This window comes from Mya arenaria, chromosome 8 (assembly GCF_026914265.1).
Source record: "Mya arenaria isolate MELC-2E11 chromosome 8, ASM2691426v1".
In the NCBI taxonomy this organism is placed as follows: Eukaryota; Metazoa; Mollusca; class Bivalvia; order Myida; family Myidae; genus Mya; species Mya arenaria.
This window is the reverse complement of record NC_069129.1, coordinates 34181504-34203416: the sequence shown is the minus strand read 5'-3', so window position 1 is coordinate 34203416 and position 21913 is coordinate 34181504. Positions and strand designations below refer to the sequence as shown.

At 37.4% G+C, this 21913-nt stretch overlaps 2 protein-coding genes across 11 annotated transcripts in view; both read left to right on the top strand.

Moving 5' to 3' along the window:
• The first annotated feature begins 281 nt into the window (after positions 1-281).
• On the top strand, positions 282-7727 carry LOC128242847 (hydrocephalus-inducing protein homolog). Its single transcript, XM_052960218.1, has 9 exons — positions 282-374; positions 1550-1703; positions 1837-1962; positions 3786-3905; positions 4368-4502; positions 4787-4986; positions 5397-5723; positions 5858-5983; positions 7592-7727. The coding sequence occupies exons 2-9, from the start codon at positions 1560-1562 to the stop codon at positions 7593-7595; spliced, it is 1182 nt and encodes a 393-aa protein (XP_052816178.1). The 5' UTR covers positions 282-374; positions 1550-1559; the 3' UTR covers positions 7596-7727.
• Positions 7728-9894: 2167 nt separating this feature from the next.
• LOC128242846 (hydrocephalus-inducing protein homolog) overlaps positions 9895-21913 on the top strand; it is a 66504-nt gene continuing 54485 nt past the window's right edge. For 9 of the 10 annotated variants that reach the window (XM_052960214.1, XM_052960207.1, XM_052960211.1 and 6 more), the window contains exons 1-16: positions 9933-10064; positions 10367-10483; positions 10734-10886; positions 13977-14080; positions 14389-14523; positions 14981-15125; positions 15297-15409; positions 15536-15686; positions 16036-16173; positions 16404-16678; positions 17175-17421; positions 18079-18225; positions 19447-19617; positions 20449-20658; positions 20870-21007; positions 21410-21739. In XM_052960214.1, coding sequence (XP_052816174.1) covers positions 10409-10483; positions 10734-10886; positions 13977-14080; positions 14389-14523; positions 14981-15125; positions 15297-15409; positions 15536-15686; positions 16036-16173; positions 16404-16678; positions 17175-17421; positions 18079-18225; positions 19447-19617; positions 20449-20658; positions 20870-21007; positions 21410-21739 — 2532 coding nt within the window. In that variant the 5' untranslated portion in view covers positions 9933-10064; positions 10367-10408. Of the gene's footprint in view, positions 10065-10366; positions 10484-10733; positions 10887-13976; positions 14081-14388; positions 14524-14980; positions 15126-15296; positions 15410-15535; positions 15687-16035; positions 16174-16403; positions 16679-17174; positions 17422-18078; positions 18226-19446; positions 19618-20448; positions 20659-20869; positions 21008-21409; positions 21740-21913 lie in introns of all 10 variants that reach the window. The other variant, XM_052960217.1, reaches the window with a different exon arrangement.

Here is a 21913-nt window from a genome sequence, read left to right as displayed (position 1 = left end):
ATTGTTTTTGGTAGAAATAAGTAATTTCGGGTCAAAATTGTGTTTTAAAGTTCTCGAAAAATACACCAAGAATGGCCAATTTGCTCCCTTACAGTGACTTCAACCGAATCATTGTGTATCAGTGAATATGACAGAGGGCTCGACAGGGGAGGTCACTGCGTTGGAAGTTGGAGCGTTTATAATTGATAGTGTTGTGTGTCCTTCAGATCATTGTGCGGTAATGGTTTTACAATACAACCAATCATATATATTAATACATAACAATATAGGCTCACGCTGTTATGGAAACAGAGCCAAGATGGCTACTACAAACAATCCTCGAGCGTAGTTTTGGCAATTAAACTACATTAGTTGATCGAAGAACAGAAATATTGGTAGCGTATTTTTAAAAACATGTTTTTATATCGAGCACGGACGATGTCATAAGGATATTTCTTTTTAAAATAAGCAGATAGCAGAAAATAAGTATAGGATAAATTGTTTTGTATTTCTGTTTAGACATTTGGGTATGCATTGCATAATATTTTGATCTCTTTATGGAGACAAAGATATAAAGGAAGTGGTTGATATTCACCATTAAGGTATTGTCATTGTTGTTGGCTTCTATGTCCAATGGAAGGTTACCCAGAACGCCCCTGGCGATGTCATGAACCCAGTGTCTTGCGATCAAGTTTCACCACAGTTTCACTATCAATGTTAATTATGATGATTTAATCTCCCATTATAACTTAAATGTTAGTTTGCCTGTCATGCCTTTAATTCATATATGTATAACTCACCTATAAAGAATAATGGGTAACTGGCCTGAACTATTGTAGAAACATAGCTAAAAGAACAATGCTGGTAACCCTCTTTCAGCCGCATTGGAAACTCAACTGCTTATAACATACACATACAATATATACCATTCGAAAAACCATGGTGTTGAAGGCAAAAATCATGATTGCTTAAATACTGTAAATAAAAATTGTAAAATTTGAATCATCAATACATTCATACTAAAGACACGAATTATTCCTATACATTTTAAAAACCTGTGTGCAAAATATACATGGAGTAGGAAAACAACAACCTGAAAAGGCTTTTTTAGAAAAAGAATTGTGGTAGATTCCAGTTAAACGGTATCAGTAAGAAATGAATATCATTAAAGGAAATGTTGACATTCATGGCAAACACTTCATACAATTTTACCTCAGTTTTATAACAAAAGAGATTGTTTTCAAACCAAATTAGCAAAAATTAAACTACATTGTTTGCCTGTTTTTTTCAATCATACTTTTTGTTATAAAAATATAATTTAAAAAAATGCGTGTTCTGCACAATTAAACTGTTTTCAAATGGAATTAACATTTCAAGGTTTTGAAGCTTTGAATAATGGCAATGATTACTCCGCCCCAATTTTTGTTTTGTTTCATTACTTAACCTTCTATTACAGTTCCTTTGCTTTGATGATATTTGAATATTTTTCTGATTGTGATATATAACTATATTGTCCATCTATTCATTCTGAAAGACAGCAGTGTTTAGAGTGTTTACTCTTTCCTTACAGTATCAGCAACATGCCACTAGGGCCGTTTGGAGAGGTGGTGGGCACGACAGGCACACTTGATGCCCTCGGCATTGACACCACGGCATACAAAAGCAAGGTTATAGCTCCGCGCAATCCAAAACTCCTTAAACTTGGGGAAGATGAAGGCTTTAAGGTACAGAACTACAAGCATTTTATTAAAAAAATAAAGTGTAGTTTAATTTTAATAAATGAATACTTACAAAAATGTATTTTTGGCAAGGTTGATATTACTTGATTTGTTGAATGACATTTGTATGTTTTGACAGATGACCCCGAGCAAGTACATGTTTGACATGGAGATGAGCACGGAGCAGAAGCTGGCCAATACCCACACAATGAAGATTCCCCGTAAGATAGAACTGCTGGACATGGCGGACACAAGTTTACAGAAGGTAGGCACGTGCCCCATATATATATAGCCACACCACATCACAAGCATCCATCAACTAAATTAAAATTGTTAAGATGGAAGTAATGATTTCCAGTTAGCTGTGCGTTCAATTTTTGTAGTCTTTAAGGTTTTTTTAAATGCTACATTATCTTATAAACAAAAAATCATCCTTTGTTTTCTAACAATTTGTTTCTATTACTAACATGTGTTAAAGTGTGATGCTTATTAACACTAGAATTTGTGTAACTAACCATATGGTAACTGGTATGTATGTGACGAGTGTTATGTCCAATCAGTATCAGGCTTGTCCAGATGGGCCTTGGGCCCAGGGGCTGACAAGGTCACACACCACGGTAAGCTCTGCATGCACACACAGTGAACTACCCTTACCTCCAGGCAACCCTTCCATACAACCTGTACTTATATTATCAGTTGTTTGAGCTGTGTGGTTGTTGCAGCAGTGTAAACAACTAGCATTCAATGAGGGATGTCCCAGTAAATTGTAAAGTCAATGCAATAATGAACAACCATTGTTTATTCAAATTTTCACATACATAATTATATTACATCCTTTTTGCGTGTTCTGAGAATATCAACTGTTTATCTTTTCACGATCTAAACCAAAAAAAAGCAAAAAAAAGCGTTAAAAAAATATCTGTACCTAAATTATATGTTTTTGTGGGGAGTTTTATCATTAAAGTCAAATAAGTTAAACATGATAATGCATTAAAATTTAAAAAAATAATGCATTATACTATAGTGTGTGCCATTAAGATATACATCTTGTTTTGAGCTTAGTCTGAACTTGAGGCTGTATTTATAAACAAGTGACCTGGGGCCATGATTACGAACATTTTCAAGTCCAAGTCTAGACTCAGGTTCAGAAAAGAACTTTTATTAAATAACAATCATCTTTATTAAGTTCATTTTACAAAAATAAATTTGAATATTGCACAAGTTTGAATAGTAATAAAGTTCAGCAAATTTCGTCATCAGAAGTCTGAACTCAACAACAAAGAACGTTACAATGAAATGAAGTTTTGCAATTTTTCCATGTGAGTTTGAACTCAGACTTGACACTTTTTGTAATCATGGCCCTTGATGTTGTTGCAGGAAGTACAATTAGGCACCAGATTTGCATGCATCCTTAAATGTTTTTGTATTGCACGATTATTAGGTTTTATACATGTACATTAAACCAAAAATTACTATAATAATATGAACCATCTTATTATATGTTGAATAATAAAATGTATATATATATATATTGATTATAGCTTTATAGTACTAGATGAACAAGAGGTACTATATATATTAGTGATATATTCGATATACAAAAGCTAAATATTTCAGCTTTTGAAAACTTCATTATAATAGCAACCTTTGCTTAATGTTTTGATTTGTAAAGGAGTCAAGCACATTTTCAGAAGGAATATTTTATTGAAGTATTGTTGAAACTCAGTTTACATCCAAATGCAGAATTTTTAATGTTGCCTACTGTTCTGGCCCCAATTTCTCAAAACATCTCAAGTCCCTTAAAACAGGGTAAAGCTAAGCTCTCACTATTTATTTTTTAATTATAATTTGTGTAATAATTACATTCTTAAGACTTTACGGACTTTAAAGGGAAATTATCTTAATGATCATAATAACCTTGTGTTTATTTAGTAAAATCAAGACTAAGTAAGAAATTTTGCTCAATGAAATAAGCTTGTAACAGTCTTGAAAGTAATTTCGAGAAAATGGGGCCAGAAACAAGGACGCATACCAGAATCATTGAACTTCTGTCTGACATCGGCTGTAATCAGTGTTTTGTTTTATCAGTTTTCCCAGGTGAACGTAGATGAGCCCATGTTCCAGCCGTTCCCATCAGATATTTTCTTCCAGAAGTTTGAGCCATATGAGACATATGAGGTGCCACTGGTTCTACGGAACAATGATAAGGTCAGATCTTCAACTTGATCATGTGTTTAAAAAAGTATTTTATACTCAGAATTATAACATAAGCAAATTAATTCCGTATGTAATCTGGCTGAGTACCAAAATTCGGCCACATTTTTTATGTTTTTGTTTTTTTATTAATTTTTAAACTATTTATGAAAAATCTGCATGATTAATCTTTGGTATTTCTCTCATGTTTTATTCATAATAATCCATATGAAAATGTAGCTGGATAAATCAGGGCAATTTCCCTTTCCAGAGTACATGTACCTTAATATCGGCTACTTTTAAAACAAAAATATTTAATTGATGTATTTATATTGAATAGCAAAATATGAATAATATATAAACTTATTTCATGATATGTGCTTATATCGTTTTGCAAAGGAAAAATTCATGCTTTAAGTAAACAGTTTTGTTTTGAAGGGGATGATTTTTGTAGCACTGACTATTGTTATTGTGCAGGTACCAAGGTTGGTGAAGGTGACACAGGCAGACAGCCCATACTTCAAGATTATTTCCCCACACGACGTGGGCAACAAGGTTGGACCAGGGCTCCCAACAACATTCCGCTTACAGTTCACACCGGATGAAGTGAAGGTAGGTACTAAACGCAATCAACTTGACATAATATTCAGTCGAACCTCATTTGCTCAAATTTGCTTGGCTAGATTTCCTCTTTGTCTCCAACTGAATGTAAAGGACCAATTTCTTTATACTGTCTGAAGGTAAGCATTCCCGCTTGGCTCGAATTTTTCGAGACTCGATGTATTTTCGCCGGTCCCTGGGAGTTTGAGCCAACGTGGACTGTACAGCAAAGTACAACACTCATAATTGTGAAACTTTGAGATGACTTCATATATAGCGGTTACGATTTTTTGCAGGACTACACACATGAGCTGGTGTGCATTACAGAGCGGGAAAAATTCATTGTCCCAGTCCGGGCCATTGGAGCAAGAGCTGTGCTCGACTTCCCGGATGAAATAAACTTTCCAATTGGACCCGTCAAATACACAAACACAAAGACATTGCTAATCAGAAATATTGGAAACAAAGAAGCAAAATTTACTCTCAGCTGTGAAAAGTAAGAAGCCTTGAATTATATATATATATAGTTCTGAGAAGACAATAAATAATCTTTAGAAACACAAATTCTAAGAGGAACTTTTTAAAGTTAACATTAAACTAAAATTATCAAGCGCCATGTTGCACATTTTTGTGGAATATACGAACATGCGATTTCTATGTCAGTTTTTGCATAGCCAGTTTTTGCATAATATTTATGTTTAATAATAATTAAAAAACTTGTTCAATCTCTATTGGAATGGATTATAATGTGTGAAAGCATAATTTTTGTTACAAGTTTGATATTCATTTCCTTGTCTCCATTTGCTTATCACTCCTTGATGTATATTGCTCTTACTTGTGGCAGTTGTATTGAATATACACTAGTTGTTTTTGCCATCATAATGTTTTTTACCTGGTTGTTTGCAGACCATTCAAAGTGAGTCCAGAGATTGGGACCCAGGCTGTCGGAGAGAGCCTGCAGGTTAGTGTGGAGTTTACGCCAGATGCCGTAGGGGACCACTGCCGTGACCTACTCCTGCACTATGACACTGGCGAGGATGTGTATATCCGGCTGTATGGAGCGGCCCAGGATGCCAATGTGCGACTTGACAAAAACTCCATCCGCATAGAAAACACATTTATCTCCATGGCAAACCAACGCACAGTGACCATCAGCAACCGGACAAATGTGCTGGCTCACTTTCGCTGGACGCAGTATGCCACCAGGGAGGAAGAGGACCAACAGAAACTCAAGTAGGAGTTATTCTTGTAGAAAATTGAAAATAACCATGAAAAAATCAAGCAACTTACACATTTCTTTTATTATAATGACATTTAGGTGGTTGTTCATCTTGTTCATGTGCTGAAATGTGATTTGTTGTGTTCAGGGTGAGGTCTTCATTGGAGGAGAGGAAAGGACGGACTCAGACCGCTTTCTGGAAGAGTGCATTCAGGACCCGACACTCCGAGACAAACTCTCCATCCTCTCGCGCACATTCCAGAACAGGAAACAGGTACGCCCACTGCCCTTCTCATACCCTTGATAAAAAAAAAGTATTCAAGAAATCCATAATCTCATAAACCTCATTCAAAGACAGTATGGTTCATACTTAAGCGGGATAATTATACCCCCACAAACGAAGTTTGAGGGGGTATATAGGAGTGAGCTTGTCGGTCGGGGTCCGGTCTGTCGGTTTTCATGGTTTCTGGACGATAACTCATGAAAGGCTAGACAGATTTGAATTTTTTTTTGGTACACAGGTGTAACATCAGAAGATACAGGTCAAGTTTGATATTGGGGCTGGTGGGGCCAAGGTCAAGGTCACTGTTACTAAAAATAGAAAAATGGTTTCCGGACGATAACTCATGAAAGGCTTGACAGATTTGAACAATTTTTGGTACACATGTGTAACATCAGAAGATACAGGTCAAGTTCGATATTGGGGCTGGTGGGGCCAAGGTCAAGGTCACTGTTACTAAAAATAGAAAAACGGTTTTCGGACGATAACTCATGAAAGGCTAGACAGATTTGAACAATTTTTGGTACACAGGTGTAACATCAGAAGATACAGGTCAAGTTCGATATTGGGGCTGGTGGGGCCAAGGTCAAGGTCATTGTTACTAAAAATAGAAAAACGGTTTCCGGACGATAACTCATGAAAGGCTTGACAGATTTGAACAATTTTTGGTACACAGGTGTAACATCAGACGATACAGGTCAAGGTCGATATTGGGGCTGGTGGGGCCAAGGTCAAGGTCACTGTTACTAAAAATAGAAAAACGGTTTCCGGACGATAACTCATGAAAGGCTTGACAGATTTGAACAATTTTTGGTACACAGGTGTAACATCAGAAGATACAGGTCAAGTTCGATATTGGGGCTGGTGGGGCCATGGTCAAGGTCACTGTTACTAAAAATTGAAAAACGGTTTCCGGACGATAACTCATGAAAGGCTAGTTTTTCTTGTCAGCAGTGTAACTTCTAAATTACTCAACAGATTTAAATAAAACAATACATGCATGATTAAAGAAGATGCAGTGTGCAGTAACCTTGGAGTTATGGCCTCTTTTCAAAGGAATGGTTTGCCATTCCTGTGTCCAGGCGGCATTTGGGGGTATTCGTCACTCCTGTGACAGCTCTAGTTTAGAGCTACACTGGACAATTAACAGTTAACATCAAAATGTTCACAATTAAGGTCTTCTACTCTATATCTCTATATGATTGAATGAATTATAAAGAAGACAATTAAAATAAAAATGAATAAAATGAACTCTCTTATTGTTTGAAGGAAATTTTGACCTTTTTAGGTAAACAGTAAAGTTTTAGTAAAGTATGAAAGTGTGACATAACTTCTGGACAAATATGCAAATGCTGATTACGTGAAATACACTAGTGTAGAGATGTAAGATGTTCATATTTTGTTTGGACAAAAAAGACGCCAGACAATTGTGTCCTCCGTCCTTTCCGTTTTTGGAAGAAAGTATTATAATCAACCATGAATGTCTGTCTATCTGTGTGTAACGTTGTTCAGCATAGCACATTGTTTGAGTTTTGGTTGTTCAATGTTACACATTGCATGTATGTTAAGTTGTTTAACATGACCATTGTTTGTTTGTTGTAGCTGATCCAGAATGATGAGATGCTTTTTAATGACGATGTTGTGAAGATAGAACCGTGTGAGGGAGATATCTGGCCAAACTCTAGCGTTGATGTGAATGTGATCTTCAAGCCCCGTGAAGCTAAGAGCTATACGCGAACAGCCTTCTGTGATGTAACTGGCCGGGAAACACGCCTGCCACTCAGAATTAAGGGAGATGGCATCGGGCCAAAGGTCCATTTCTCTCTGGAAACCCTCGACATGGGCAATATATTTATAGGCTCCAAACATTACTATGAGATAGTGATGGTAAACAAAGGTGACATTGATGCTATATACAGTGTGATACCAAACCAGAGTGTGTTTGGTCCTTGTTTCTCATTCAACCCGGCAGAAGGGATCATCATGCCGGGAGGCCACCAGGCTGTCCAGGTCGGCTTCACCAGCCCCTACCTCGGAGACTTTGAGGAAGAGTTTTCCTTTCAGGTTGATGGACAGCCAGACCTACTCAAGGTCACATTTGTGTAAGTTACTAGACACATATTTACTAGGAGAATAAAAAGTTTTACTTCATGCAACTGTTCGGTCCTTGGTTATTCAGCTCACCTATGTCAAAGGCTTTATCTGTTCACAGAGGAGCGATAAAATACATCTTTGCTTGTATCTATAAAATCTCCAAATAAATGAGTTAAAGACTTCTGCATTTGAATTGTAGAGCTCTCCAAATCAATTAGAGACCTCTCTAATTCATTTAAAGATATCTCCAAATTATATTGTATATTGTTTGGTTTCAAATGTAGCCGAATTCATGTTCTCAACAATTGAATTATAGAACTAATTAATAGAAAAGATATCTTCAAATCAATTATGGATTAATACGGACAGATTTGGAGTTATCTACAAATCATTTGTTGCCCTCATTAATCATCTCTTCAACTGATTTGAGGAGATCTTTAACTTATTTGAAGAGGTCTCTAATTAGTTGAAGAGGTCTCTAATTATTTGAAGAGGTCTCTAATTATTTGAAATATCAGAAGATCATGGCTTTGCAGTTTTTAAAACAGGTTTCCATCCTTATATAGAACTAGGTTATTATAGGGAATAAATTAACACACTTTTGATTGTGTTTCATTTTCCAATATAGACGGTTTTTTATGTTTCAGTGGTTCTGTCATTGGACCGACTTTTCAATTTGATGTCCCGAGGCTGAAGTTTGGAACTGTCTCCTTTGGTATGAAATCCTTGTATTATGTCCTTTCATTAATGCAGATTTACACTTGTATATTTAAGTGATGTGAAAAATCAACTTTGATAAAATAAGTTATCAATTATTATTTATCAAAATAATAATCGAATAGTTTGTTTGTTTGTTTTTAAATTCAAGAATCTAATGGCATATAAAACAAAGACTTTTTTGTATAAAGTGAAATTAACATAAGATTTGTTTTTATGCTATTTAAATATTTTGTGTAAAACCTGCAGGATTTAAAAACACAAAGACGTGTACACTGTCAAACACTTCGCTGGTACCAATGAAGTTCAAGCTACGTGTGCCGGGAGACGGGGTGATGGCAAGCGTGTGTGGAACGTCAGATCTGGACAGTGCTCGCAGTGAGACAGACACGCCTTCTCTGACACTCCCCACTGAGCCCCCGCGTGAGTTTGAGATCATCCCAGCATCTGGGAATATCCCCCCACAGAGTGAGATAAAGGTTACAGTGAACTTTATCTCAAACACAATCAAGAAGTATGAGATGACCCTGGTGGTGGATGTGGACAGTGTCGGTGAGGAGATCGTCTCCCTACCCATCACTGCCAAGTATGTTACACCTTACCCCTCAAAGTAGTAGTAGAAAGCAGATTGATTGTAGAATTTATTAATTCAATTACACTGCAGCTGTTTTCTGTATTTTTTATTGAGAACAAAACATGGAAGATAGTGAAAAGAATTTCCTAAATATACTGAGTAATCCAAATCGGAGAACCTTCTACCTCTATCATAGGCTGTACTATCATTGACAAGTGTGAAGTACAGGCTGAAATGAGGATAGGATTTACATGGACTCATTCACATTTTTGCACTCAGATGTTTAATGAATTTCAGATTTTTTTTAGTGCATTTTTCTTTAATGCATTTTTCTTTAAAAAACATGGGAGTATTTCTGTTTTGGTAAAAAGGCGTTATGTTTGGTGTAATTGGGTTCTTGAAAACTGCTTGCTGCTCTTCTGTGCAATGGAAGTCTGTAAGTCCTGTGTGTTATAAGTTGTGTATAATGCAGTATTTTCAAAACAGTGTGTTATTGTCTCCTAAGGTGTATAGTTTCCGCTGATCACGGTGCTCAGCCCTATCCTGGACTACGGACGCTGTTTTGTCAGGCACCCGTATGAACACAGCATAAAGCTGCACAACGACTCAGACCTGCCAGCCAAGTACGAACTTGTTCCCCAGGTTGTCACAGAAGACACGCCTATACTCTACAGGAGTCCTCAGTCTAAGGTAAAACATATCTGCTATCTTTCAGTATGTAATAATTGTTCAAATTTAACAAGCAATTATCAAAAGTTTTTAATGAATTCTTATTTTCACATATATTGTTTGTCATAGTGATTTTATTTCATTACAAAGAAGGGAAAAACGAATCATAAGAGAATATATTATGACCCACCGTGAGATTGTTTCCCATATATGTGTGGCGAATGACCCACTTCAATTATCTGCTTTCATGTGTTTGACATCAAAATTGCTTTATTAAAAACGTGCTTACCATGTGCGGTTTTTCACCTGTTGGTTAATATCAGGGAATTGTGGAGCCCCACAGTGTGTTGGACGTTGCCCTGGTGATGGAGCCCCAGGCCCTGGAGGAGCAGGATGTCCTTGCCCACATTGCTGTCTTTGGGAGCCCAGACCCTTACATGGTACCTTCAACACTCCTCTATATCAAATGCACAACCATTTGTAAATCAATGAAATTGTCTAAATGCAATTTGCAGGCTTAACTGTCCTTTTTTACTGTTTGGGTCATAGAACATTTATTAGACAACATTTTCAGTCAAGTAGAATCTCATGCATCATAATCTTGAATATTGTAGGTGTTCCATACAAGATACGTATGTTAACAAAGTGCTGTTTTAAGATCTGATATAATCCAGGATTGTTATGTTGCAGTCTGTGCATGTGGCTTGTATAGGGGAGGGGCCGGTGGTGCATGTGATGCCGCTGGAGCTGGACTGGGGCGTTGTCCCCGTGCTGCAAGACAAACCTAAAACAATACTACTGTCTAACGAGTCGCTCATTCCTGCCAGATTTACCGCACACATGGTAACAATGCTTGTTTAATTTATGTATAATAAATATCGTCCAGCAGCCGATTGTGTAAACTGGTCTTTGGCCTGGTTAAAGTTGGCTGAAATATTTATTGATTTTTTTCAATATCTATGTGAAAATTGATATTAACCTTTGGACAATTTATCCAAGTTTTCTCCTTACAATTTGCTGCTGTATATTTAGTATGATTAGTATTATTTATAAATGCTAGTACTGTTTTTAGCTCCACTGGCCGAAGGCCATGGAGCTTATGTCGTCACAGATTGTCCGTCGGGAGTGCGTGCGTGCGTAAACTTTTACTTTAAACGACATCTCCTCTGAAACTGATAAGCGGATTTTGACAAAACTTCACAGGAATGTTCCTTTGGTGGTCCTTTACCAAAATTGCTCAAATGGTTCCGGTCCATTGCACAATATGGCCGCCAGAGCTAAAAATAGCAAAATCTTTAAACGACATCTCCTCTGAAATGGTTCGGCAGATTTTGATGAAACTTGACAGTAATGTTCCTTGGGTGGTCCTTTATTAAAATTGCTCAAATGGTTCTGGTCCATTGCACAGTATGGCCGCCACAGCTAAAAATAGCAAAATCTTTAAACGACATCTCCTCTGAAACGGATAGGCAGATTTTGATGAAACTTGACAGAATTGTTCCTTGGGTGGTCCTTAACCAAAATTGCTCAAATGGTTCCGGTCCGCTGCACAACATGGCTGCCAGGGCAAAAATAATAGAAAAACCTTTAAAGAACATCTTCTCAGAAACCGATGATCAGATTTTGATGAAACTTAATAGAAATGTTCCTTGGATGGTTCTTTATCAAATTTGCTTCAATGGTTTCGGTCCACTGCACAAGATGGCCCCCAGAGGTAAAAATAGAAAAACCTTTAAACGACTTCTCCTCAGAAACCGATGATCGTATTGCAATGAAACTTGACAGAAATGTTACTTGGGTAGTCCTTAACCAAAATAGCCCAAACAGTTCTGGTCTGCTGCACAACATGGGCACCAGAGCTAAGAATAGAAAAAAAACGTTAAACTACATCTTCTCAGAAACCGATTATCAGATTTTGATGAAACTTTACATAAATGTTCATCGGGATGCCCTTTAACCAAAATTGCCCAAATGGTTCCGGTCCGCTGCACAACATGGCTGCGAGAGTTAAAAATAGAAAAACCTTTAAGGACTTCTCGTCCGCAGTCTTCACGAAAAACATTTTAACCTACTAGCCAGTTGGACTAGCATAATGGCATATTTTACTAGTCCGAATGACAATCTAGTAGTCCGACTATTTTGCCACATTATAAAACTGTATGCTTGAGGTAAATACCTATTTCAATTGAGCAGCTTGCAGTTTGAGTAAACATTTCTTTATTATGATGCTCATGCAGTGATAGGGAGTGACATCCTTCTGTTGGGAATAGTGCTCCTTGTTTTTCAGAACCTATGGGTACTATGTAAAAACAAAAGGCATCTTGCTTGAATAGACTGTAATAATATCAACATGGTTAGAAAAGAAATGCCAGGCTTTAATAGTTTTGATTACATTTTACTACTGAATTACCTCCCTAAAAAAAAATAATGTCTTAATTTTTCACGTATAGCATCTTTAAATAATTTTTAAACAATAATAATTTATGAGTAAACATATAAGCATAAAGTTCTCACAAAAAGATCAATTTAAAAACCTTACATTTATACATAGGAAAGTATATATAGACTGAACATTAATTTTCGTTTAAGTGACATTCTGAAAGTTTATGAAACAGCTATTTTTAGTAACTTAAATGGCCGAAAAGTGTAAGTGAAACACCAAGTCGATTCTATCTCGTCAGTTCTTGTTCAGGTTAGATATTTGCTTCATAATCTATTCAGATTAAATGTTTATTAATTGTTTAACTTTTAAGCATTATTTTGGGTCGATATTTATAGTTTAAAGGAAAAACTTATATCTTAAACAGCGACAACGTGTCGCGAGTGGCAAAAGACCACAGTCCACATCGTCAGTCCACAAATTGCCTGCGTCACATTTGTGACATAATCTTTATGAGACTTAATAACAAGGGTCATCTCAACAAAATCTTTGACAAAATGGCCCAAATGGTTCCGTTCCGCTGCACAACATGGCAGCCAGAGCTAATAATAGGAAAAACCTTTACACCACTTCTCCTCAGAAACTGATGATCAGATTTTGATGAAACTTGACAGAAATGTTCCTTGGGTGGTCATTAACCAAAATTTGTTAAATGGTTCCAGTCCACTGCACACCATGGCTGCCAGAGCTAAAAAATAAAAAACCTTTATACAACTTGTCGTCGAAACCGATGACCTTTTTTCGATAAAACTTGACAGAAATGTTTGTTTGGTGCTCCTTTACTTAAATTGCCCAAATCATTTCGGTCCACTGCACAACATGGCAGCCAGAGCTATTAAAATAATTTTTTTTTTTAAATAACTTCTCCTCAAAAATTGATGATTGTATTTCTATGAAACTTGACGAAAATGTTCGTTAGGTGGTCTTTGCTTGAACCTTTTGGCCAGTGGAGCACAGGCACTGATGTGCCTCTTGTTAAGTTGATTTCATAAGGGTAACTAGCTAGTCAGAAATCTAGTTGAGGGAGAGGTGTTGAAACTTTGATGTTCATGAAAACAATATCAAAAGAGGAAATTATGCTAGTTTTGCTTGGAATATTTTTGATAACCACCAAAAAAAGTGAAAAATCTATTTTACTTTCAGAATATGTAAATATGGAAAAAAATAATTACTGTAAAAATCATCAAAGACACCCAAAAGCATGCTTGGATGGGGAGTTTTTCTTGAAAACTGTCAATTTTTAATAATTATCAAAGGAATTGTTTCTTGATTGTTGTCTAAATTTTTGTATGGAATATATTATTGATTAATAACCATTCCATTTTGAATGATCTCCATTTGTTAGTTGTCTGCCACACTATTTCTCAGCAACCATTGGCAAGAATAAACTGTGAAGTATGATATTTGTAAAGTTAATGTATGATTTGCATATGGGTAGGAATATATGCTATTCTGAGAAAACAAACACTTATCAGTGTATCTGTGTGTTTTAGGTGCGGCCGAAATCTGTGTACCGGGTGGAGCCGTCTGACGGGGAAATCCCCCCGGAGAAGAGCCTTGAGGTGACAGTCACCGCCTGCCTTGAGGATAGTGTCAGGTATACCTTCCCATGTCATTTTCATGCATGTTTCTGCTTTAAGCTGTGTGACAATACATATTTAATATTATTATAATGTTGGATTAATACATAAGTTACTATAATTATGTATAGGTTTTACTATGTGTCAGGCTGTTATCACTCACTCTGGTAGATCATCATGCAATGGCCTAGCTCTGCCATGTATTAATCTCTAAATGATCCCTTTTATGAAAGTAGTGAGTATTACCAATAGTGATAGTGAAAATAGTGATGTCATTGAGATTTTTTTATGATTATGTTGTGAATGGCCATGTGTGTTGTTGCAGGTTCCATGACAAGCTGCAAGTGAACTTTTTGGAGAGCCAAGTACGCCAAATCCCCCTCACCTCGTATGGCCAGGGCACCACCATTGTGTCTGACCCGCCCCTTATCCCCAACCTTGACCTTGGGCCTAACTTCAGGTAACAACACCTCTTTATTTAAGGCTCATCTTTAACATTTCCACATTTTTCATTGCTAATTTATCGAGCAAATATTTACACAGTCAGTAAAAGGTATCTTTTATTTGCCTATTATTTTTAGCTAGTCTGATTTTCAAAGATAAAATAATTTTGATAGCCTTGGAGTAACCTTGGGCATAACTTCACAAACTGTCAATATATTCACATGAAACTTAATACAAATGTTACCAGTGGCATTGCATACATGAGTAGCAAGGCCCATAACTCTGGATATAATAATTTCTATAAAAGTTATGCCCGTTTATTAGCTGAATTACCTAGATGATATGTAGATCTGCTTGTTTTTCTTTTTGATATATTCTGTTCTTTCTAGGCATTAAACTTTGTACACAACATTTAGCTGCTTAAATGTTAGTTTTTATAATCTTGCTGTAATTGTGTGATATGTGTGTTGCAGTAACCGTCCATACTGCAAGGTGTTCCATCTGACAAACAAAGGGAGACGACATCAACAGCTGGTTTGGAGTATGGATGGATTCTCCCCCATTGCCAAGGCTAAGAAGGAGATGCAGAGTTACAACCCCTTGGACATGAAATACAGGGTAGGCAGACCTTTTAATCTTTAAGACTTGTCATTTGGACATGACAAAAACATAGAATAAACCTGGCTGATAAACTTTCCTTTTACTATGAAACTATTTTATAGCATTTAATGTTTAACTCTATGACTTGGTTAAGACAAATCTTTCTTATGACAATGATTTTTCCTTCAGAATCAGCCGCCACCTCCGGCGCCCCTTTCCCCCGTGTTTAAGGTTACACCCAACAGGTTTGACCTCCCGCCTGGCACCAGCATTGATCTCCGTCTCGAGGGATTTGTCTCCAGGTACACATCGCTCAAATTGAAAGGCATATTATAAAATTGTTTGAACTACCTTCATGAAATTCAATTGTTAAAGATCAATTGAGGGAGATATCTGTTGCATTAACTGCTTGTTTGATTGTGTTTCAGCCCGCAGTTTGTGAAGGAGCGTCTGCTGTGCCACGCTATCATTGGTCGGCAGGGCGGCAAGGAACTCATCATGAAGATTGATGTGTCCAGTGACTTCATCAGTCCACTCCTGGAGTTCTCCACCAAGAGTGTTTATTTCAGAGTGGATAAGGTAAGACACATTTCAAACAGCAGACAAAACATTGTACATAAAAAATCTTATTTACAGTAAAATATATGATATAAACAAAAAGGACTTTTCTCTTACAAGATAATTTTATGCTATCTCTTAAAGCATCCAATAATTCAAAATTTGCTTTTCAAGCCACAATCAGTTTTCTGATAGATTTCATAATATTTCTTCTAATATAATGACTGATAAGCCTTTAACAGCTGAAGAGAGCTGGCTAGCTTTCTCATTTACATATGAAGGGCTATATGGATGTTGTTGGTTTAAGATCTAGTCCACTATATATATATATCATATATATATGTATATTAATTTATTGATTATTCTGTAGCAACCAGAGGACACTCTAGAGGCTGTGACCCGGGAGCTGGTCATAAGTAATGTATCCATGCTGCCTCTCACCACTGACCTCAAGCTCGCCTCGCCCTTCCACATTCTGCTCGAGCATGGAACCCAGGTCTCAGAAACTGTGAGTCACAATTTGACTTAGTGGAGCTCTTCTTGCATTCATTGTTAGTCATCGCAATTGAACCTTTGGATGCACAAGCTCGAGTTCTAACACTAGCAAATTAATTTGCATCAAATTTTTAAAAAGCCCTGCTTATAAAACAACAACACAATTTGAGTAAGCTTGGAAATCTTTTTTCCAGCACAGGGCTTGTGCTCATATCGAAGCTTTTATTGTGTTGTGTATTACAGGAGGTTCACCTGGAGGTAAATCAGACGTACACACTGCGGATACGCTTCGACCCAGCATATCGTGATGACCTTCACATTCGCACCATCGACGAGGTGCTGCATGTTGCATACAAGGAGCACCCACATGTGGACTACATAGCGCTTCGTGGTGAGGTCTACTTTCCCAACTTGGAGTTTGAGAAAACTGTTATGGACTTTGGCTGTATCCTGAATGACACAGAGGTGACACGATATGTGAATATCACCAACAACAGCCCCATGGTGGTCAAATACAGGTAAAGACACTTTTTTAGCTTTTACAAGGGTAATAGTATATAAACACCTTAAAGAAAGTTTCCAATTTTGAGGTGGGATACTTTGCTGTTGTATGAACTGCCTGCCTGCCTGCCTGTTGTTTACCATTAAAACATTAGTGTTATTTCATACAGAAATTTACAACCACCACATTTTATTAGAAGAAAATGTAAAGATGCAGACAGGTGTTAACTTATTCAAATGTAAACATTGCTCTTATTAAATTTTATTTAAAGTAATGATATATTGTAACTAACATGTAAGTTCAATTTTCTGACAAAGAATGTGTTGAAATGTTTTAAAGAAAAAAAGAAAACTGTTATTTTAACAAATTTGTTTGTTCAAACCTTTAGTTGTTGTTTGTAAGATTAAGGGGGGGGGGTATTTTTATTCGGTTATTTCTTAATTTAGGTCACATTGTGTAAAGACAACTTGCCATAATCAAACAACAATAAAATTGCTTGTATTTGTGTTCAGGTGGTCTTTCTTGATTGGAAATGAGCCATGTACGGTGATAAATCGGCCGGTGAGGGTGATGAGCCCAATCGAGGATGCGCCTGCTAGTGAGGTTGCCAGTGAGAGAAGCAGTGGGGGTCATGAGTCTGCTCGGGCCAAGTCTGCTACTCCTCCCCCAGAACCGTCCACTGTGGAGGTGATCATTCAGGAGCCCACTGATATGACAGACAACGAGCCAGAGAAAGCTGACACTGAGCCCACTAAAGAGGTATGTAAGGGTTTGTTTTATACCAGGGGCCATATTATGAAAATTTTAGGAGCAATTTTGTACATAAGAAGGATTTAATAAAAATGCAGTACTACTGTTGAAAATCTGCCTTAGGTCCAAAATCACTCCTACGATATTTTTATGAAACAGCCCCCAGACCCAGCTTTCACAAAAATAAAAATAGCTCAATTGAATATGCTATGACTATGTGAAAAGGCCACAATTTGCCTCATAACACACCTGCAGCCATATTTTGTACTGAATTTTCATGAGAATTGGTAAAATTGTGAGCCTCTATGATATTAAGGTCATGGACAAGTTCAAGTATGGGTCATGTTTGGACAAATGTAAGTCTTTAGGTTAAAAGATATTTGATGTTTAAAAAACTTGTCGACACTCTTCCAGAGGCCACATCTTCTACTGAATATCATGAAACTTGATCAGAATGCATGAAATTTGATCTGCAAATGTGTCATTATGAAATCCCGGTCAAGTATGATTATGTCAGGTCAAAAAGTCTCCACTAGTTCATGGTACGATAAAGGGCCTGATGGCGCTTTTGTTAAAGAATGTTAGTTCTAACAGCCGAGTGGGCCAATATTTAGTGAGTACTTTTTTAGTTAATTTAATAAAGCACAGAATGTGTTTGATGTGCAGGAAGGTGAAGTAACAGAGACGTTGGCTGGCAGCATGTCACCTGTTAAGTCTCCAGACAGTGGACGAGATGTGACAGCAGATGGCAGTCCCGATCAGGAAACCTCCCCTAGCGGTATTGAGATCACTACAGAGGAGGCTCCCGACAAGGTGCTCCAAATGTTCACCCTACAGAACTCCAGTGCTCTGTTCACTTCTTTCCATTGTTGACTGCTAGTTTTTTGTATAGATTGTTTTCAGCAGTTATCTAACCTGGTATACATGTTTATCTCAGTTTAAGGAGCTCATCATTCTCCTTAAATTGGCCTGATCTACCTTCATTTGTGTTAGCCTTTTCCGTGTCCAGTCTAGTTTTATTCCTGTTTCAGAATTTTCCATGTCCTGTCAAGTTTCTATACCTGTTTTCTGCCTCCTCCTTGTTCAGTCTTTCGTCAACCCTTTTTTCAGCTTTCTCCATGTCCAGTCTATCTTCAACCCTGTTTTCAGCTTTCTCCATGTCCAATCTTTCCTCATCCCTGCTTTCAGCTTTCTCCATGTCCAGTTTATCGTCATTATCTGTTTTCAGCTTTCTCTATGTCCAGTCTTTCTTCAACCCTGTTTTCAGCTTTCTGTTTCCAGTCTTTCCTCATCCCTGCTTTCAGTCTTCTCCATGTCCAGTCTATCTTCATCCCTGTTTACAGCCTTAGAACTCCTTGTCCAGTCTTTCTTCAACCCTGTTTTCAGCCTTTTCCATGTCCAGTCTTTCTTCATCCCTGCTTTCAGCTTTCTCCATGTCCAGTATATCTTCAACCCTGTTTTCAGCCTTTTCCATGTCCAGTCTTTCCTCATCTCTGCTTTCAGCTTTCTCCATGTCGAGTATATCTTCATTACCTGTTTTCAGCTTTCTCCATGTCTATTCTGTGCTTTTCTTCTTAGATCTTACTTTAGTTTAAACAATTTACATTTTACAACAATTGTGAATAAAGCTATAATAGCTAATACTATGTCACTCTCGTTGGCACGATGTTGTGCGAGAGTGTGGTCTTGTGTTGTGGGGGAAACTGGAGTACCCGGCAAATACCCACTTGTCTGGCTTGGTGACCACTGACCAAACTCACATGCGCCCAGTCCAGGAATCAAACCCGGGTCGCCTTGGTGAGAAGGGAGTGTGCTAACTACTGCGCTAACCGGACAACCCTTTCTTACTATAGTTACTTTTGTGTTTTGTTGTTGGTTTTAACTCAATTTGATTTTTACAAAGTCATGACCTAAAAGTTATAAAACTCATAGTTTGAGATGCTTAAGATATTGTTTAAGTTTACAATAAAAGTGTCATTTACATAGTTGTGAGTTATGATGATTCTAACATTTGATGGTTGCTTGTGTGTGCAGATAGATGTTGTGGAAGACAAGCCTGCTGAGGACTCGGATCACACTCGACTTAGTCTGGATGACCTGGAGCAGGAAGACTATGAAGAGGACCCTCTCAAGACTAACCGTGCCCTCGCTGCACTTCTAGAGACTGAATGCGCCGAGGACACATCACCAATTGGAGTTGAGGAAGTGGGTACAAATATGCTTATTTAATGTCCCTCATGTGCAATGCACAGCTTTCCAGTGCTGTTAACAATTTTGCATTAAAATTGTTTTCCAGTAACATTAATACAGTTTTTATCCAATTTTCATGAAACTTGATCAGATTTTTTTTTCACATGATATTTAATATTAGTGGGAATATGGGTCATTTTTGGCCAAAACTAGGTCACTAGGTCAAGATATTAAAACAAAATTTTGTGTTAAAGTTTCTTATTCCTTTCATGAATTCAACAGTGTTTATCTAATCTTAAAAAACTCAGTCTGAATATTTTTAGCATGATATTTAGGAGCATTGTGAATATTGGTCATCTAGTGTCTTAAACTAGGTCAACCTTTTGTGAATATGGGTCAGCAGCATTAACCTTTTTCTCTAAAAACATATTTTTTGCATGTCATTGGGTAGTATTCACAAAATCACACAATTTTCTCCTTTTTCACATCTGATGTTTGATTCAACTACTGACATTAAAACCATTTTGTGCCTTGTTTTGCTAGTGTACTGCTTCTTAAGTATAACATAAAAAAAATTCTCTGGTTCATATATCAAGGTTAATTGTGAAACTCCAGTATCAAAAATGCAAACATAATGCTTGGGGTAGTTTGCTCATCTTGGGATATCACTTTGTAGCCGCATTCTTCGATGCAGATGACAAGTTGAATATTGAAATATTCAGTCATAAAAGGTTCTCAATATTGATAATAACTTGAATTTGATATTCATTGACATCCAGAATAGAAATGGAATTTTGTATCATATTTAGATTGAAAAATGAGAGTTTCCGTGTCTGTTCTTCCCAGGTGTTTGACATTCTGCCATTGTATGGGACCCTGCAACCGGGCGACACTGAGCAGGTTACCATGACATTCTACGGGCACGCTGACATCTGGGGCCAGGCCCGTGCTGTCTGTGAGGTGGAGGGAGGGCCCGTTTATGAGCTCACACTGAAGGGAGAGGCCTCCCTAGTCAGTTACAAGATTGACTGTAAAGAAATTCACTATGGAAAACAGGTAAAGCTTACTACTGACAGTCATGAAATAGTTATGTCTTTGTTGGTATGCAGTAAATATAAATCAAATTGTATGCCAATATAGGAATAAGGATTGCTCTTTCTTTTGTTTTTTCATGATGTATGAATGCAGGAGGGCAAACTAGCAAGATCCATGAAGCTTGCTATCTTGCTTACTTCAGTATAGTATATGAAAACATATGTTGTTTTAGATGTATGACCATGTCGCAAGCACCACGATTTCTCTGGTGAACACGGGTAAGGTAGGCTTCAACTTCTGCTGCCTCAACATGGACCCTGCCCTTGCCCGCAAGCCCAAACCGGGTGTGCCAGTTATGGTTCCACATGCAGTAAGTCACGTTACTCAACATATTGCACATTTTTAAACGGTTTTCCTCATGTTCTTTTGCAAAATTTCAAATATTAAAGAACAAAAGAAAAATGTTACACTTATCGCTGGACAAATCATGCATGAACACTGAAGAATTTATCTTTTCAAGCATTCTGATATTAAATGTCCTTTTTGCATATCTATTAAATTTAATACTTTGAGATTTTTTATAATTTGATGTTCAGCTTTACTGCCATTGAAATATCAAATTATTAAGGATCCTTTTTAGCATTTTTTTATGATGAATGTTCCTTTTGACTTCCCATTTGTCCGTGTACAAGTGGATTTTGTTTTGAAATTTCTACACCTCTGATTTTATATTCCCTAATCCTTTGAATTAATTTATAAACTTTTTTTTAAGGGCTACATAGAGCCGATGAGCGAGCAAAAGCTGACAGTAAAGTACCTGCCGGGCGTGCCAGAGAAGTTTGACCGATGTTTCCGCGTGCAGGTTGCCCACTTTGAGCCAGACTTGATCACAGTGCACGGGGAGGGTGTGTTTCCCCGGGTCTCCTTGGACCTGCCAAGACTTGTTGATGCAGAGGGCCACTACACAGGGCTGGTGCGCGAGGCAAAGCAGAATGTGTACCAACGCACCATGTCGAGTCTCGACCCCAAGGGCAGCCCATCTGTCCAACACCCCCTCGGTCACTCTACCGTTCCAGACAATATGCTGGTCGCCCAGTCACAGGTGAGACACATGTTCGTGACAGGTTGCAACTTGCTGGCCTGCAAGCTGACAGGTACCGCCATTGAAGCCACTCTCATGGCATGGGTACTGATCACATTCACACTTGTATACCTTACAAATATGGAATGTGCTACAATGGATTCATATTTAATCATTTTCATAGCAACTGTTATG